Raw genomic sequence first — 18,660 nt, forward strand, 5'->3', positions numbered from 1 at the left:
GTTGGCAGCTCAGCGGCTGCTCAGCTCGGGCCAGGACTCGAACTGCTGTTGCTCAGAGCTCGCACTCTTGAGCGAGCTCTTAACCAACTGAGCCACTCGGCCAGCCCAACAATTTTGAATTTGAACAAGCAATCCATGCAAATGGCATATAATCAGGTACTCTCAACGTTCAGAGAAACTTTTCTAGTAACCAACGATAGAAATGATCCCTGAAAGTGTAGTCTTTCAAATGGCATACATTCAAACGGTACTGAAGTGTTGTCAACGGAAAGTCAACCCACCTGTCCCTCAGCTACCAGCTGTCCTTCCCAGAGACAGTTTCTTGTGTATCCTTCTGGATGAACTTGGTACATATGTGAGCAATATGCACAAGTACATGTGTCTCTTACAAAAATGGAGTATATGATGCACACTGGTAGACCCTTGCTTTTTTCATCTAGCAATACAGCTTAAAGAATGTTCTATAATAGCAGCTGCCTCATTATTTCTGTTGGCTACTTAATATTCCACTGCATGTGTATACCAAAATTTATTTAACCAGTCCTCTACTGATGGCGTTATGGTTGTTTGCCATCTTCTGCGGTTCCAGGCTGTCATCATGTTTTACACACTTCAGTTTGCAAGTATGTTAAGTACTTACTTATAGGATAAATTCTTAGCAGTGGGCTTGCTGAGCCAAAGGGTGTGTGTCGAAAGGTTAAAACAAATGGCTCTCATTGTAATGTCATTGCCTAGATCATTTTTTAAAAACAAATACTTGTAATAGTTTTTATTCTTCCTTCCTTCCTTCCTCTTCTTCTCTTTCTCCTCCTCCTCCTTTTTCTTCTCTCCCTCTCTCTCTCTCTCTCTCTCTCTCCCTCTCTCTCTCTCTCTCTGTCTCTCTCTCTCTTTCTTATTCCTCCAGTTCTTGGGATTTTTTTTTTCATTGATGTTTACTTTTTTTGTTTGACATAGTCCTATTTGTTGAAATGACTTCACATTGTGTGTGTTTTTTTGTTTTTTTTTTGGTGATTCAAAAGTTTTTTGGTTTTTTTTAAGATTTTTATTGGGGAATTGGGGGATGGGAACAGTGCTGGGGAATTGGGGGAAGGGGAACAGACAAGTTGCTGTTGTTTTGTTCTTCAGTCTAGTTGTGGAGGACGTTGCTTCACTGGCCCAAGTTGGCACCATCATTGTGCTCTTCCTGGGTGAGGCAGATCAGTCGCTGGCTTCTGGACGGCCGCTCACTGCGGCTGCTGGCCGCTCACGCTGGCTGCTGGCTACATACGGTAGCCCATGGCAACCTACTGCAGCAGGGGCTGCAGCCTATGCTGTAGCCGGCGACTCACAGCAGCCCAGCCCCAGGTTGAGCTGCCGTGCACCATCTTAGCTGTAGAGGGCAGTGTCACTGGCCCTCATATGTGGGATCCGAACCGGGGCCCTCTGGCGTCCCAAGCCAGTTCTTAACTATCGCGCCACTCGGCCGGCCCTCAAAAGTTTCTTTTTAAAAATGTTTATTAAATGTATTGGGGTGACATTGGTTAGTAAAGTTATATAGGTTTCAAGTGTACAGTTCTATAATACATCATCTATATATTGCATTGTGTGTTCACCACCCAGAGTCATTTCAACATGGATGGATCCTGAGATTATCATGCTAAGCGAAATAAATCCGACAAAGTCAAGACCCGTATGACTTCACTCATACATGGGATATAAAACTGAAAGCAACAAAAGAAGACAAAGAAACAAAAACTCATAACAGACAACAGTTTAGTGTTTACCAGAGGTAAGAGGGAAGGGGATGGTAGAAGAGGGAAAAGGGGGTCAAATATATGGTGTTGGAAGGAGAATTTTCCTTGGGTGATTTGTTACCCAGAACAGTTGGAATTTCCTGTACCTTTAAACTTTGTACGTGGCATGGCTGTGACCTCTGGTGTTGCTTTCCAGGGTGGAGCTGCAGATGCCATTAAGGATTCCATGTTTCTGCCTTTGAACTTGGACTTACTTTCCATATTATTCTCTCTAGATTATTGTTTTCAGATCCTGCTCAAGATCCTTTATGCCCTTTATTCAGGCTAGTGCTGGTGGCTTGGGTGGCTAAGCTGGCCCCCTGCTCCCAAGGCAGTCATATCAGGAGGCGCCAGCAGGTGGCAGTCAGAGCACCATGAATGGCCCTGGCCTTTGCTAGGCCCCTGGGAGAGCAGCCAGAATCAGAGCCTTTGGACTCTTTCCCAGTGACTGTCCTCCTAGCACCATGCCCAGCTCAGTTGAGGTGGGGGTGGGGTTGCCCAACCCTTTTCTCCCACCTAGTTTTGCAGCCATTTCTTAAATGAGTGCGCAGTTTAAGATTGCCAGCAGCTGCCTGGAGTTGGGCTTCAAGAGGCCACACCCCAGGGTGACAGCTTGGTGCCTACACCCCCTCCAGGAACTAGCTGGAAGGATTTACATACCGTGGCCTGGGATGGCTTGGGTTTCCTTAATTGTAGGGCCCTACTTCCTGTCTCTTTCAGCCAAATCTCCCACACCCTTCCCATGAACTAGGAGGTCCCCAGCAGGCTCTTACTCACCGCCCTCTACTCCACCCACTCTGCTATGTTCTAGGGGGGGAAAAAAACGAGCCCGAAGTTTGAGAAGCCCTGGGGCAACAGTGCTAACCCTTGGCCTGCTTTCTTTGGGGGCGTGAGGACCAGCTGGGTCCGGAGCTCAGGCCGATGACAGGCCCCCCTTCTCCTAGGTTTGTGTCCCATTGAATCTGTTTCTCTGTTGCTCACCCTCCGTCTCCCACAGAAACCTGCTCAGCACCTCCTTCACGCAGGAGTCTTGCCCTTCCCTGTGGGGGAGACAAACTGTGGCTTTTCCAGGAGCCACGTGGGAGGTGGGCGGGCACGGAACTTCACTGGTGGGAAGAGGGAGGAAGCGGCAGCTGCAGTGGTGAGCGGTGACCTCTTCCCAGCCTCTCCCCCACACCACCCTGCAGGAGACTAGCCATGTTTAGGGTGCTAGCAGCACTGGGGGCCCCTGAGAGAGATGCTTTCCTGGAGCCCCAAAGCGCTCCTGCTCCTAGTTGAGGTCCCCAGATCTTTAGGGACTGCTGGGTTTTCCTCCGGCTGGTGAAGGGGGCGGGGACATCCAGCGCAAGGAATTTCATCCTGTTGTGGGCCAGCTAATTCTCCGCCAGGGAGGCTGAGGTCTCTGCAGTCACCCTGCACCCTACGCGGGGTTAACCTGCGTGTGAGACAGAACTCGCAAGAAAACTCAGGGTCAGGCCCCTGCTGGTGAGAACCCCAGGGTGGGGTGGGTGGCATCTGGGGGTTCAGGGAAGGGCTGGCAGGAGGCCATTCTCTGTGAGCTCCACAGGGTCATTTCTCAACAAAGCAGGAATTTGCATACTCCTTGGTTTCCCCATCAGCTTCTAGGCTCCTGGAACCAGGAAAACTAGAGGAGAACGGGCTTGCAGGGCAGCTAACCGAGTTGATTGCCTTCAGCATTTGATCCCCTCCAGTGCTGAGCTCAGCCTCAGCTCCTGCCTCAGGATCACTGCCCAGGCCCTGCCACTCTCTCCTTCACACCGGCCAGAGCTCGTGTGAGCCTTACCAGCTGTCTTATGAGGCAGGACAGGAAGCCGAGGCTGTGGGAGGGGAGTTGCCCAGGGCCACGCAGCCAAGGAAGGGGACTTGAACCCAGGCCTTCTTCCTCTCATGCTGCCATCTCTCAAACTGAGATACCCTCTTGTCAAATCTAGACAGACACAGGGATCATTGTGTCCCTTTTATAGGTAGAGACACTGAGGCCCCATTCGTAAAGGTGCTTCAGAGGGTGGGCCAAAAGGTGGTGGGGAGAACTTTGCAGTTAAATCCCAAGTCATGGGAAAAAAACATCCTGGGCATTGGGCCTGGCAGCCTCTGAGTGGCTCTGCCTGGAAGTCAGATTGAGAAAGAGGCCTGGAGGGGAGGCTACAAACCCTGTTGGCCAGCCCAGCCAGGCTGGGGCTGCCGGGAAAGCACAGGGCACAAGCTCAGGCCAACAGGGCACTGAACTGACTCAATCCTCCCCAGAGCCCAGCCCTAGCTGGCACCTGCCACGTGGGCTCTGATGCCCTTGTCGGTGCCTGTCAACAAGCCAACAGGGCCAGATATGGCCTCCAGACATTAGCCAAAACCAGCGTGGACCTGCTGTCCCTGCCCACTGCCACCTACCTGTAGAATCTGGCCTCTTCTTCAAAAGCAGAAGCAGCAAATGACCAAGAGTTCAGCTCTGGTCAGGGACCAAGTGTGAGCCCTCAAGTCTATGGACAGTCAGCAGGTGGGATGAAAGTGGGGTGAAGGCACCCTGTTCTGCTTCCAGGTCACTCTGGAAGCCTCATGGCCTTCAGGCTCCGCTGTGGTGCAGATAGAGGGGCTTGGTGGCTGGGGCTGTTGGGATCTGCTGCTGAGCAGGTGAGTGGGGTGGTCATGCCCGTCACGCTAGAGGGATTCATATATGAATGTTGTAAACGTAAGAGGATTACGAGGTGTGTGGTGGAGGGCACCCCACCACCTCCAACCCTCTCAGGGGCCTGAGAGTCACTGCAAACTAGTGCCTGGAGCCCTCCCTCCCTCAGGTTTGTGGGGCCAGGGGACCCAAACTTGAGGCCCTGCCCATCTGTCCCCCCCGCCCCCCCCCATGGGACCTTGGGCAAGTCACTCAGCATTGCCAGTGGCTGATAATGAACAGGACAGTCTGGTATTTTTGCTTCTTGTCCCATAAAAACAAAGGCCCATAAATAGCCTTTTAACCTGGAGTACAGTTCTTGATTAAAGATGTTTTATAAATAAGGCAATGAGATTTCTTTATGCAGAAAAAGCCTCCCAAGGAGGCTGGAAGCCACAGGCAGGGGGCACCTGGAGAGCACGCTGTGGACTGTGCAGGGACTCCTGCCTTAGGTGCAGGCTTCTAAAGAATGGTCAACACAGGGAATGGGGTGGGGGCCTACTATGCAGGGAAATCGCCAATGTGGCATTTTCAACATGCTGCACAGCGGCTCTGTGGTAAAGCGGTTTCTTGGGGGAAAAAAAATTACAGCTACCATAAAAGCTTCATAAACAATAAGTACAAATTAGGTGAGATGTTCCAAGATATGCGTATAATTATTAAAATTGTATTTTTTCTTTTTTTTTTTTAAAGATTTTTATTGGGGAATTGGGGGATGGGAACAGACAAGTTACTGTCCTTTGTTCTTCAGTCTAGTTGTGGAGGACGTTGCTTCACTGGCCCAAGTTGGCACCATCATTGCACTCTTCCTGGGCGAGGCAGATCAGTCGCTGGCTTCCGGACAGCAGCTCATGGCGGCTGCTGGCCGCTCACGCTGGCTGCTGGCCGCTCACGCTGGCTGCTGGCTACACACGGTAGCCTACAGCAACTCACTGCAGCAGGGGCTGCAGCCTACGTCGCCGGGGACTCATGGCAGCCCAGCTCCAGGTTGAGCTGTTGTTCAGCCTCTTAGCTGTAGAGGGCAGCATCACTGGCCCTCATATGTGGGATCCGAACCGGGGCCCTCTGGCGTCCCAAGCCAGCTCTTAACCATCGTGCCACTCGGCTGGCCCTCAAATTGTATTTTTTCCATTTCCCCCTGCTGATGGTGTTTGGGGATCATCTGACAGCCCAGCTTTTCACTTAAAATATTTAACATTTATACCTTAGTTTTTCATCTTAAACAAAAAAAAAAATGTATATTCCTGCCTGGCCTCTTTCCTTCTAGGGACAGATGAGAAGGTTGAGATGGTGGATGGAGGGGAACACAGCCCACAGAAAGCAACACCAGAGACCCTTTAATGAGCACTTACAATGTACCAGGCATTGGGCCACACACCTAACATGTATGATGGCATGTACTCCTTACAACAACCCTGTAAGGTAGGTACCATTTTTATCCCCACTTCATAGATGAGGAAACGGACCAAGAGAGGGGTCGTCACTTGCCCTAGGGGACATAATTGGTGGCAGAGCCAGCTCTTTAGTTTGGGAGCACGAACCCTAAGCTCCTACTTGGAGGTTACCCTGGCATTGCCTCTCCAGGCTGCCTTTGCCCCTGCGCCGCTCTGCAGTTCTGGGCCTAGAACATGGCAATTCCTGGGAGGACAGGGCCTAAGCTGAGCACCCAAGGGATCCCCCACCCCACCCTACCCAGCTCCCCTGGAAGCCATCTTCTCAGCCAGGTGGTTTCCCATCCTTAGCTCTGGTCACAGAAAAGGGGAACAGCCCCCGTGCCCAGTACCGCCCCCCCTCTCCCCCACAGTCTCAGGACTCCAGGCGGGTTCCCACTTCTGCTTCGCGCTTTCCCCCACCCCTGCCTGTGTCCATGCCGCCTCCTCTCTAGGCCCGGCCCAGGGCCTCAGGAAGGATGCCTCTGCCCCAAAGGGCCTGAGCACTCTCGGTGGAGCTCGGCAGGTCTGAGGTGCATACCTCTGACATTCCTTCATCCAAAGGCCGGCTCGATCCCCCAAGCACACCACCACCTCTTAAAGGGGCTCACATTGTACTTTATTGATGTGTTAAGGGAGGCAAGGATTTCCCACTTAGAATATGAACATTACACACATCCCCCGCCCCGTGTGGAAGAGTGAGATGATTCCAAGTGCGGAGGGTGGGGGAGGAGACGACGGGGGCAGAGGGACAGGGGAACTGAGGGGACGAAAGGTAGGTTAAAAAGCATCTTGCTTACTAACATGAAGCCTCATGCCCTGCAAGAGAGCATGGATGAGGCCTCATTGGCTTAGAGGGGGGCCCTTGGAGGGCAGGCACACAGTGCCCAACTCGCCAGCCTAGGCCGGCATCCCAGGGCCAGGATGGAGGTGGGGGACTGTGCAGAGGGCCCCCAGCCTAGGCCTCTGCTCCCCCGGCCTCCCTTCCCGCCCTGAGACAAAGGAGGGTTTGGGCTTCAGCCACGGACCACGGCCGTTACCGGCAGCGTCTCCTTAAACTACAGATGCAATGTGCATCAACAGGGTGATCACTTCTGACCCACTTGGGCAGATGGCTAGAGGTGCCAAACGGGCCAGAACCAATCCTACAGTATCTTTGGTTTGTGGGTTCCCTTCCCTACTTTAATCCTTCCTGTCTAGCCTCCAGGGTGGGCCTCAGGCCTGGGAATGGGTTGTGCCATAGCCTGCAGCCCAACCTGACAGCCCTCAGAGGGCCGACAGCACTGCCTACTCACTGAGGTGCTGGGACTTGTAGGAGAGGATCTCAGCAGCCAGCTGCTGGGGGTCCAGGAGCTGCGGGAAGCGCCCCATCACAGCCTCCACCAGGCGTGGTGGAAAGACACCACACAGTTTGGTGTACACACTGGCTCGCTCCTTGGCCAGGCTGTCTGCCCCACCCCACGGGCCCCTTTCAGCCCCTGGGCCCCGCACCTGGGGCTCCTGTAGGACGGGGGTGGGTGGAGGAAGCTGGTACGGCTCAGACCAGTACTCTCGAGGTGGAAAGGCGGCTGGTGAGGGTGCGTAGTCAGCAGGGACGCTGAAGTGGCCAGCACCCACAGCCCGTCCAAAGGCAGAGAAGGCTGGAGTGGCTGGGAGCTCAGCCCCGTAGGGGCTGTAGCCAGCGTAAGGGCCTCGAGGTGGGCCCGGCTCACCAGGGCCTCCGCCTCGAACCCCCCACAGTTCTGGCATCAGGCTCTCCAGGGAGCCAATGCCCGAGTCCAGGCAGTCCTGGGAGGTGTATGGGAGAGAATCCGGGGTCTGTGGAAACCAGTCTGTGGGCCCAAAGCTGCTGCCACTGCCCCCACTGGGTGGGAGGCTCCTGCCTGCAGTCGCCGGGGCAAAGGTCTGGGTCAGACCGTCTCGGTGGGGCCCTGGGGATGCTCGGGCTCCCAGTTTCTTCCCTTCTAAGCTGCACTGCTCACGCTCTGTTGGCTGAGAGCCAGGCTGAGGTGGAGGTGAAGGCCGCCGGCCACATTTGTCCTTGCCCGGGGCCCTAGGGGGCAAGAGGAGGGCATTGGCACGGAGCTCGTCGGCCACAGAGCGCTGGGGGCGGCTTGGCCGCTCTGGATGGAAGAACCGGCACTTGATCCCGTAGGTGCACTTCCTCCCTGGAACAGAAGGAAGGGGGACTCTAAGCACGGGAGCTTCAGGACTAGGGGTGGCACAGGAAACTTGGGGTTAAGTGGCCCCCAAGAGGAAGTTCTCGGGGCACAGGCCCACTTAGGTGAGAGGAAGGGGAAGGAGTGAAAGGCAGTGGAGGGTAGAGCGGGTCTCTTACCATAGGGACATGGCTGCTTCCTGTGCTCGGCCGTGAGTGGCTTCTTACGCAAGAAGTTGTCTAGGCTTGGCCCGTGTCGGCCCAAGGGGTCATCGGGGGGCATGAACCTGAAGAGCACGTGGGAGACATGAGGGGATCTTCCAAGTGCAGGTAAGGGGCAAGCCTCACCCGGAAGGACTGCCTGAAGGGAGGGGAGGGGATTCCAGTCGAGGGCCATAGCTGTGGGCAACATTAGAGCAATCCTTGTTGCTGGGAGCTGAGGCTGTCGGGAGGCCAGTCACCTTAAAATCTGAGTCTAAGGCTACATCCACTGGCATCTGGTGAGAGATTCAATCCTGGGAACTGGGGAGGCTTTCTTGGAACTGGGGAGGCTTTCTTGGAACCACTGACCACATCCTGTCACAAATGTTACTGCTCTGTTCCCCAAATCAAAATGCCTCTACTCGGGCCTGGTCCCAACCTGACCCTTCCTATGTGGGGTCATGTCTGTCTCAGTCCCAGAGCTGCCTGGATCTGAGGCCACGGGTGCCCTAGCAGAACTCCCCCAGCCCCACCCCTCCCGGGGGCACCTCTGGTTTCCCCTCAGGACTCAAAGGCCATCAGCGCACCCCCGCCCTCCGCGGGCACTCACTTGTCGTTGACGAAGGAGTACATGAGCAGCCGCTCCTCGATGAAGCGCTTCCACTCCTGCCGCTCGCCCTGGAGGTCACGGTACGTGTCGTTGGAGACCACCACCCCGTCGGACTCGAAGGCCAGCCTCACGATGAAGCGGTCGTCGTAGCACACCACCCGCTTGCCACCCACGCGCCGCGACGGCGTGAACACCAGGATCTTCTTCTTCTCCAGTTCCCGCAGGATGTGCTGGTCTGGGAGGAGGCAGGGACACAGGTCAGGGCCCAGCGTGGACCCAGAGCCGGGCCTGTAGGGCTCCCTAACCTCCTGGTGGCGGCACAGGGGCTCCTGCTCCAGATGCACGAGGACAGGAAGTGGCTCTGCTGAGGCCACTGCCACACCCCAGCCCCTCACCTGGGCCTTGGCACATAGTTTGCTGCCTGAGAACCAGACCCGCAGGTCAGCTCAACAAAGGCTCCTGAGCACAGAAGGGGCCATGTCCTTTCCTTCTGGACATCAGGTCTGTTCATGCCTGTTCGCAGGTGGGCTTGGCTTTGGTGCTCACCTAGCCCGTCTCACAGGGGTCTGTGAGTGAGCCCCGGCTTGAGCTGGGGCAGGAGACGTGTCTTGGCTCTGTCCCCGGAATAGCCAGGACAAAGCTACCAGAACCCATCCAGAGGGGGACACTTTCCACAGCCAGCCTGCCGCCAGATCTCAAGGCTTCTAGGGAAACAAACTTGGTTTTTTACTCCCAAAGGCTGGGGTTCTTGTTGTAAGAACCCCAGCTAACATTTATCGAGGATTTGCTATGTGCACTCTTCTAAGCACTTAGAACGTATTAACTCATGAGATCCTTATGACAATCCTGTGAGGTGGTCAACCCCCCACCCATGTCTAAGGGGCAGGAGCCAGAGCCCACAGGCTCAGCCACCACACTGTGCTGGCCCTGTGCCACCGGGGACGTGGAGAGCGCACCCCACCACTAGGTGAGCGAGGTGTCTGGTACTCAGAGGCAGAGGCTGCCTCCAATGGTCACTGTTCAGAGCGGGGATGCTGAGGACAGCACAAGCTGGGAAAAGAAATGTGGTCCCTGTTTGAGGCCTAGATGTTGTCGGTCACTTCCCAAGGGTCTTTCCTGGGGAAAATCAGGGCTCCTGGGGCAGCAGGTCCATCCCCGTCCAGAGGTACCAATTCACCTGTGATGGGCACATCGGGCCGAGGCTGCTCCTTCCTCCAGGACGGTACAAACACCGTGATGTCTGTGTGGCCCCGCTCCAGAAACCAGTTCACGGCCAGCTGGATGCCCCGGCAGGAGAAGACCTCCTTGTTCCCATGGCTGGAGGGGACAGAGGGGTTGGGGTCAGCCCACCAGGGTGGCTCACCTGCCATCCTCTAGGCCTGAGCAGGAGGGAGGTGGGTCCCCCTCCAGCCCTGCCCCGGCTCAGGCCACAGGCGGGGGCCCAAGGCCTGCATTCCCTCCCGGTTCTCACAGTGCCTGGGATGGCCAGACCTGGGGCTTTCCCTGATATTCCATCTCCCGACAGTGAGGAAACGCCCAGGAATCTGGCAGCACTGGCTCCCCACGTGGGGGAGGGTCAGGCTGCTTGCAACACACCTGGGGGTGGGGGAAGGAGGAGACTTCTGGTTCCGCCCCACCGGAGGGTGCTGGGACCAAGGGGACACAGATGTACATACGCAGACTGAGTCACCACCCCTCCCTGGCCTGGGGGTGGGGGTGCGGGAGGCACCCGCCCCAGCTAACTGAAGGGAAACCAGATTGCTTGGGATGAAAGTTCAGTCCTGACACTGCAGGAGCTGGGGCTGGAGCGCTAAGGGGCAGGAGCCACGAGCCCAGCCTCCCAGGCAGGCAGGCAGGCAAGACGGATGGAGGCGGCTGCCACGGAGCCTTTCTGTTTGAAAGTGAAAGGATACTGCTTTTCCTCTCAAGACAGCCAATTCCCCAAAATGCTTGCACTGCCTTGGCCCCACAGAAGGGCATGACCCGAGGCAGGACCTGGCCCCTTAGAAGGGCATGACTCGGGCAGAACCCGAGTCAGGACCAGGAGACTCAGCAGGACAGCTGGGACACGGGACGTGTGCCGCGGTCTCATGACCAGACCTCACACCATCCTAATGGGGCAGGATCCAGACAAAAGCCCTGAGGCCCTGCTCGGTTGTCTGCAGCCTCCTTAAGAATGGCCCGTATCAGTGGGACAACTTTCCTGTTTGCTTGAGGCCAAAGACAGTCCAGCCAAGTGGAGGGTCCCACTGGCTTTCTGGGAGGGTGGAGCTCTCAGGTCATACTGGGTATGGTGGAAGGGCTCCGGGACCAGGTTTGGATGGGGGCTGGAGGCCAGCTGGGGGACCCCTCCCCAATAGTCCCTGCCCCCACTCACTAACCCCTCAATGAACAACTCAGACTCTTATGTTTGGCAAATAAAACAGAATAAACGTTACGCAAAAGAAGCAAGTCCATGGCCGACCACATCCTGTGAGTGGCTTGCGGGAGGGGGGGGTTGGGGGTTGATAGCTGGAGCCCCAAGAGAAGGTAGAGAGAGGGAGATGGGGCAGCTGGGGGACACAGAGGCTGTCTGGGGGTGAGGCTGGGACTCCCAGGTCTGAAGATCTCTGTAAATTGTAGGGAAAGCAAAGTTCAGCCTGAAGATGGTGCTCATCCCCGCCAGGTGGGGCCTCCAGGCCAGGTGCACCCTCCAGCCTGCTTCTGATAAAAGGTAACATTTACTGAGAGCTCTGAGCCAAGCCCTGATCTGTGTGCTTAACAGTGAATCATCAGCAAGCTTCTGAGGAGGGTACTATCATTAAAAGGCTCCTTTCCCCTTTATTCAGATGAGAAAATGGGGGTCCACAGAGGGCAACGAGTTGCCAGCATCACAGAACAGTGACTGTGGAACAGAGATGCAAACCCCAGTGCCTGTGCTCATAACCACCATGGGTATTGATGCTCAGACAGTTGCCAACCCTGACAGTGAGGATGAAGTGGGGATTAGCAGGTACCAGGTGCATCGCACACCTCCTTGCTTCATCCTTATAAGGCTGGCTGCAAGGAAGGAAAGCAAGGCTCTGCGATTCATCTAAGATTCCCCCAGCTGGTGGTAAGAGACAGACTAGGACCACTGGATTGCCTTCCTGTTCCTAACAGCAAGATGTGAAGTTTACTAAAAAACAAAACTCCCCAACTTGAATTTGAATAGTGTTAAGGGGGTGGGGACCGGCTGGGGAGACAGGAAAAATTATGCATATCACCAACTCCTGCTCCTCCATCAGGACCCAGGTGAGGTGTCACCACCTCTGAGAAGCCTTCTCTGACCTTTCAGGATGGGTCACATCCCTGGTTTGTCCTCATAATGCCCATTGTAGTGAGAGGGACTAAAATTAGCTGTAAAGAGGCACTCCCCGCCTGGGAGGACAGTATCTGATGCTCTGTTTCCCCTATCGTGTTACTCCCTTCCCTGGGCCTTCTGTTCTGTGTCCTCAAGACCATGGGGGTGTGATCACCTCTGTCTTGGCTTCCTCTCTCAGGTGTGCAGTCTGCACATGCATCCACCTACCTCTTTCTATACACACGTGTGTACATGCATATGCCCCATCCTAGGCCGGGATCTTCAAGCCCTGGGACTTGGGATGCCAGGGCTTCCAGGACAGCATACTGCCTTTGGGCATCAAAAACCTTGGCTGCTCTCAGCTGCCCTAGCCTCCAGAATATTCCCTTGGCAGGTAGTCAGAGTCTTCCTCTTGGCAGAAGTAGAACACCAGATACTGCCCTTCCAGGCCGGGAGTGCCTCCCTACAGCTAACTTTAGTCCTCCTCGCTGCAATGGAGGAAGCTCTGCTGGCACAGGAAAACCAGATAGCCTCCCACTCCCACCACAGCCCTGTTTTCCCAGAAGGTCTGGGCCCCCAGCCTGGCTAAGTAGGCACTGGTAAGATGTCTGAGTACACAGGAGGTTCCTGCTCAGCGGCTCCCACCCTAGGACAGAAGCCAGGCCCGCCTATACCCAGGTGAAAAGATCTGCCTGGGCTGGGCCCGGCTAGAGAAAAATTCCCTTAGAAGGAAACAGAGGTGAATTTCCCCACGATTTGCATACGGTGGGGGCTGGCCCGCCTGCCCCTGTGGGGGAGGGGGCAGCAGGGCAGGAACACAGTAGCAGCTGAGACAGGAAGTTTGAGGCTGGAATTCCCCTCTTGCTTTGGCCCGAGCTCAGAAACCCCCAGCGGCTCGCCTCGCCGGCCAGCTCCGCCAGTCACCCGGCTCCCGCCGCCGGCCCCTCCTTCCTCTCAGGCCCCTCCTCCTGCCAGGATACAAACACACACAGCACATGGCTGCCCCGGACTCAGCACTCGGCCAAAGCCCCTGGAGGAGGGAGTCACACACACATCCAGGCTCCGTGCCCAGCCACACGCTGCTGAGCCCCGAGAGTGGACCCCTAACTTGCAAAGCGCAGGTTGTGACCAGCTGCCACTGGCCTGTGGGAGCCGGCTTTACCCAACCGTCCACCCAGGCTCAGCCCATTTCAGAGATGGGGAGACTGACGTAAAGGTGGCTAAGCTGGGCCAGGACCAGCCAGACAGCTCTGACTTGGCCCAGCTGGGCAGGGTGTGGGAGGGGTAGAGGGGGCAAGGGCATTGGGGCCTCAAGCAGCCCACCTGGGAGATGCGGGACAGCAACAAGTGAAGGAGCCCTCCCACTCCCACCGGCGTCTGGAGTCTCTGTCCATGCCCGCTGGAGCTTTTCCTGGTGAAGGATCTGCCAGCCCTGACTCACCAGCCCACCTTGGAGGGGCTGGGAGAAAGCAGGGCCAGAGGACAGAGCCTGGACTGAGAGGGGCCTGGGATCCCTGGGGTCAGGAGCAAGCCTGGCCCCATCCCACCCCATTCCCTGTTAAAGCATGCATGGGGGAGGGGTCCTGGGATTGGGTCCGGGACCCTGGGGAGCTCCCAGAGCCCAGTCCAGCCCACGTGGCTCTAGTCAAATCATAACGGACCCAAGTCACAGTTCACCTGACGCCAAAGCATTAGGCCACCCGTTTATACCTCCCGCATAGAGCCAGATCCTCGAGGTCACTCTTGGTCACAACTACGAAGGCCTCAGTAGCTGGGCCTGCTTCCATGGGAGCCCACGGCGGAGCTAACAAGGCCTCAGAAGCCCCAGACTCTGAATAACTGTACTTGCAACAACTACCGCTGTTTCCTGGGCAGTTCATTCACTCCTCACAACCACCACCTGAGGGGCTGGGCTAGGCCTGTCTTACAGAGGGATGAGGAGGAAGGCTCAGAGAGGGGGCCTCCGGGCTCCTCTGTGAGTGAGCTGGAGCCTGGCCTCACCCCTTCCACTGTGCTGCCTCCCGTCACAGGAGAGCACTGACGGTGCTGGCCCTTGGGGAGAGACGAGAGCAGAGGGTGAGCTCTGCAGACAGGGGACCAGAGTTTGAATCCTTGCTCCACTGCCCCGTAGTGTGACCCCGAGCAAGCCTTTGAGCCCCCGTTCTCATCCCTAAAACATTCCTAGCAAACCCGCTTCCAAGGATGACAGGAGCCTCAATGATGAGCTTTTCCTTCCTCTCCACTAGTGTGTGAGAAGAGGTCAACTCCTTTCCAAAGGCCCCTCTACCAGGGTACAGAGACACAGGGCCACCATTCCTGAAGGCCACATCTTGGCCACAGAAGTGACACGTACCTCATGGCCACGTTGCTTCCGTCGATGACCACGGGCCTTAGATCGCTGTCCTCCTTGTCCTCCTTTGGGGGTGAGGGTTCCAGGATGGGAGCCTTAGGGGTGCCTCCACCCCGGGGGACCAGAGGCAGCTGAGGGCAGGGGTCTGGCGAGGCCTGGCGCTCCCGCTCAGCTGCCGATCCATGTTTCAGCAGCTCGCCCAGCACTGTGTTGGTGTCCGCCTGGACCCCCAGCTTCTGCAGGACATTGTGGATCTCAGCAGATGAGTAGCCCAGCTTCCTGAAGAAGTCCACCTTCATCTGCAGCTCAGCAGCAGCTGCCTCCTCAGCAGGGGGCTCCTGGGCCGACCTCGGGGTACCTTGGTAGCTGTGGCTGTCTTCAAGTTCCCACAGACTCATGGCGGGGGGCTGGCTTCCTGGGTGGGCCTCTCTCCACCTGGCCACTCACAGCTCAGACGGGTGGTAGGCACCTGTCACAGCTCCTTGGAGGACAACCACAAGGGTTAGGATTGGAGAATGGCGCGCTCCCATCGCCCCACCCAACAGGATGAGGCAACACTGCCTGGTGACACTGTGCAAATCCATCTTCCTGTGTTACCTCTTTTAGTCCTTTCAAAAGCTCTCCCAGCTAGGGATCATCGTTCGCATTGTACAAAGGATGAAACTGAGCCACAGCCATTAAGAACTTGCTCAAGGTCATCCGGCTGTTGGCTGGTGGCGCAAGGATTTGAACTTAGGCAGTCTGACTCCATCTCCTATCTCAAGCTCAGTCCCGCAACAACTCAGGGGACCCAGAAATCTTGGGAGGCCTCAGAGGACCTCGCCGCGCTCCCACAGCTGCGGGGCGGGGCGCTCGGATGGAAACCCCGGGCTGGAAGTGCGTTGTGTGTGCGTGTGTGGGGGGGCCCAGGGGGTTCCCCACTGAGGCCATCGCCTCCGCCTGCCCGCCCTGCTCTGATTCAGACCCAGGAGGCGCAGCGTCCGTGGCCAGACTCCTGGACCGGGGGAGGAGAACTTTCCGGGGAGAACCAAAGGCGAGAAAAGTTGCTGGGAAACTCTGGTTGGCCGCCGGAGACGCGGAGGCTGTCCCAGCTCCGAGCTCCGGAGCTTGGTCCCCCCTCCCCTAGCTTCCTTTCAACTTGGGCTAAGTTGGAAGGGGTCCGAGGATAAGCAAGGCCGGAGAGGACCGGCCCCACATCCCTCCTTGTCCGGTGAATCCAGCCGGGGCCCTCCCCGCCCCCTCCTCTGCCCGGCCTGTGGCCCTGGCACTCGCACTCGCCCTCGCCCCCGCCCCTCCGCGCGCGACTCACCCCGCCGTGCGCCTGCCGCAGCAGGCGGCGTCTCCATGGGGCCGAGTCCCTGGGGCAAGGCCCGCCGCGCCTTTATACCGGGCGGTGGGCGGGCAGGTTGCGTTAAGGACCTGACGCGGAAGCCGATCAGGGGAGGAGCGAGTCGACCCAGGCAGCAGGGGGCGGGGCGGCCACCGCCCCTTCCTGCTCCGCCCCGCCGTCGGCCCCGCCCCGCCCCGCCCCGCCCGTGCTTCTGGTCCCGCCCCCGCGGCTGAGCGCTCCGGGGCCCGCCCAGAATAGGGGCGGGGGACCCGGGGAGGCAGCCCCTTCCGTGGGCCTTCAGGCCCTGGCAGCGAGGAGATGCGGAGGGTGGGAGTGCACGGTCCGCTAGTGGAACCAGATACGCTCACCGAGTCAGACACGACTGACCGAGGTGCTTACATAGATGCAAGGACAGGTACAGCCAGGTACGTTCAGATATTTAACAAGTACGCTGCGACTGACTAAGGTACAGTCAGGGACGCATTGAGTGAATCAGGTACACAGAGGTTTGTTCATGGACCGTTGGAAGTAGGTTCATAGTCATAAAGGCAGGTACGCCCAGACAGGCAGTTTTCAGATGGAGACAGGAACACTCAACAGGTACACCGTGACTAGAGCAGGTACACAGATGTGGAGCCGCGCTCAGGGCCACTCTTGAAATAAGGACCTTACCAGCATAAAAGGTAGGTGCATACAACTAGGAGATACACAATTAGGAGGCGGAAAACCAGGAAAAGCACATGCGTTTACACCAGTCACTATGTGAGTTTTCACAGCATGCTCTCTTACAAGGCTACAAAACTCAGAAACTCATAAGAGGCCACCCACCCCTCCACAGGAAAGCTTTTTGGTTCCCAGGTCAACCAGCAATGATCCCACACTGAGCACAGCACTTTACAATATACCTGTGGGCTTAGGTGAGGAAGACAGAGGCTATTATGCCTAGTTTACCCTTGAGAAATTCAGAAAAGGTTTAACTGCCCCAGCTGGAAAGACTTGGAACCAGGACCAAGAGCCCCCATTCCTGGGCAGCAGCTGCCACCTTTCCCACTTTGAAACCACCAGTGACCTAGGGCAGAGGGGAGGATCTTCTGGTGGAAGAGTGAGGCCTGGGACCTGCTCCCGAGTGTGTGTCTGTGTACAAAGGGAACACAGAACCCACAAGCTAGAGGTTTTTGGCAGTGCCACCAGCTCATTTTGCAAATGAGGAAACTGAGGCCCAGGGAGCCAAAGTACTCAATACTTTTTCCGGTGTGTGTCAATACTTAAACAATCTCTCTGCCTTATCATAGGGTAGCATCGTGGAAGGTTGGTATTAGTATTGTAGCTAAAATTTGTTTATTGTAAAAGATACCATATACTCTATTCATGTGCAGCTTACTGGATGATGATGATGATGATGATGATAATAATAAGAAAGCCATGTATCTATCACCTAACTTAAAAAACAGACCTGTGCCAATACCTTGGAGGCCCCCGTGTGCCTCCATTGCAACCTCCTCCCCTCATCCTAAAGAGCCACTTGCCTGATTTTTGTTCTAATTGTGCTAATCATTTCCTTGATTTTCTTTTTAGTTTTATCACCCTTGTATGAATCCCTAAATAACATATTGCTTAGTTTTGCTTTTTCTTTTTACTTTGTGCAAACGGGATCATTCTATATGATTATGTGACTTCATTTTTTTCATGCAATATTGTTTTTAAAATCCATTTCTATTGCTTATGTGCCTATAATTTATATACTTTACTATTGAATAATATTCCATTTTAGAATATACCACTGGTTATTTATCCATTCTCCTGTTATTGGATGTTGTTTATAGGATGTTTTTTGGTGTTTGCTAATACAAAGAGTGTGCTTTGGCTATTCTTGTACCTATCTTAATGCAGTTGTAGAGTTGAGGAAACGGGTGCTCAGAAAATCAGAAAGGTGAGGTCACTTGCCCGGGGCCCTGGAACTGGTGCAGCTGGAAACCACACAGCTCTCTCTAAGGCATCCATCTTCACATTGACACCTGCTTCTTCTGAGACCACCCCAAAGAAGGAGGGAGTGTGCGTTTCTGGTCGGTCCTGAAGCTGTTCCTCTGGGCGTGCCTGACCCTGCCTAGCCAACCCCCTGCTTTGTTGCCTGGTCATCTTTAAAGACCCCAGAATGTTCCCTCCTCTGTGCCCCCCAGGAACACAGCCACCTCCTCACATGCTTACAGCCACTCGCGATGAGTGCTGTGTATGCTACACCCCTCATCTTCCCAACAGCCCCTTTTGGAGTTGAGAAAAACTCGGCGACGTTAGGCATTTATTTATTGCGGTAACTACCTTTAAGATAGGAAAAATAGTAGGCAGTGAGTCCAGGTTAGTAATCATAATGATAAGTCAACCACAGTGATAATGTCTCACATGTATGAAGTACTCACCAGGCGGCGGGCACTGTGCCAGCAGCACCTCGCAGGCAGGCACTCCGTGCCTTTGTATCTGCTTCTTCCCCAGCCCAGGAGTGTCCTCCCCTCCCCACGGCTGTCTGGCCAATTCTGTTCATCTTGTTGATGATGTCACCTCCTCTGAGGCCTGCCGGGACTCCTTAGATGCTGAGTTGCTTCCTCCTCTGTGTTCCCCCTGTGTCCCTACATGCTGGATTGTGGTTGCCTGCGGGGACCTCCTCTGGGGCCAGGACTGGGCTGGGACTCCACTTGTGCTCCCAGGCTCCATGCTGCTCAGCACTGTGCCAATGGGAGCCAGCGGGACTTCAATGAGTCATGCAGCTCGGGTGCCCTCCCAGAGCGAGTGCAGTTTCACTCTCTTCCGGCTCA

The 18,660-nt window shown here is 55.8% G+C and overlaps 1 protein-coding gene and 1 long non-coding RNA gene across 3 annotated transcripts; one reads left to right on the forward strand and one right to left on the reverse strand.

Annotated features, from left to right (window-relative positions):
- Positions 1–1,726: 1,726 nt before the first annotated feature.
- LOC109392342 (uncharacterized) lies at positions 1,727–8,890 on the forward strand. 2 transcript variants are annotated; one of them, XR_002126039.1, is made up of 4 exons: positions 1,727–1,768; positions 5,720–5,874; positions 8,226–8,370; positions 8,807–8,890. It is a non-coding gene; the product is annotated as an uncharacterized LOC109392342 (long non-coding RNA). The 2 variants fall into 2 exon arrangements; XR_002126040.1 differs by lacking the exon at positions 1,727–1,768 and adding an exon at positions 3,031–3,257.
- ZC3H12A (zinc finger CCCH-type containing 12A) lies at positions 6,480–15,943 on the reverse strand. Its single transcript, XM_019660708.1, has 6 exons — positions 15,833–15,943; positions 14,527–15,004; positions 10,029–10,168; positions 8,852–9,086; positions 8,221–8,327; positions 6,480–8,050 (listed from the first exon to the last, which is right to left on the reverse strand). Exons 2-6 carry the CDS (start codon positions 14,919–14,921, stop codon positions 7,170–7,172), a joined length of 1,758 nt encoding a protein of 585 aa, XP_019516253.1. The 5' UTR covers positions 14,922–15,004; positions 15,833–15,943; the 3' UTR covers positions 6,480–7,169.
- Between the last annotated feature and the right edge of the window lie 2,717 nt (positions 15,944–18,660).

This window comes from Hipposideros armiger, unplaced genomic scaffold (assembly GCF_001890085.2).
Source record: "Hipposideros armiger isolate ML-2016 unplaced genomic scaffold, ASM189008v1 scaffold_10, whole genome shotgun sequence".
Lineage (NCBI taxonomy): Eukaryota > Metazoa > Chordata > Mammalia > Chiroptera > Hipposideridae > Hipposideros > Hipposideros armiger.

Excerpts from the sequence above, each read along its gene's own strand:
- ZC3H12A (XM_019660708.1), bottom strand. The coding sequence starts at position 14,921 with ATGAGTCTGTGGGAACTTGAAGACAGCCACAGCTACCAAGGTACCCCG. Across the intron at positions 9,087-10,028 it reads GCCCGATGTGCCCATCACAG|ACCAGCACATCCTGCGGGAA; the intron begins GTGAATTGGTAC and ends GCCTCCTCCCAG. Across the intron at positions 8,051-8,220 it reads GAAGCAGCCATGTCCCTATG|GGAGGAAGTGCACCTACGGG; the intron begins GTAAGAGACCCG and ends CTTCTGTTCCAG.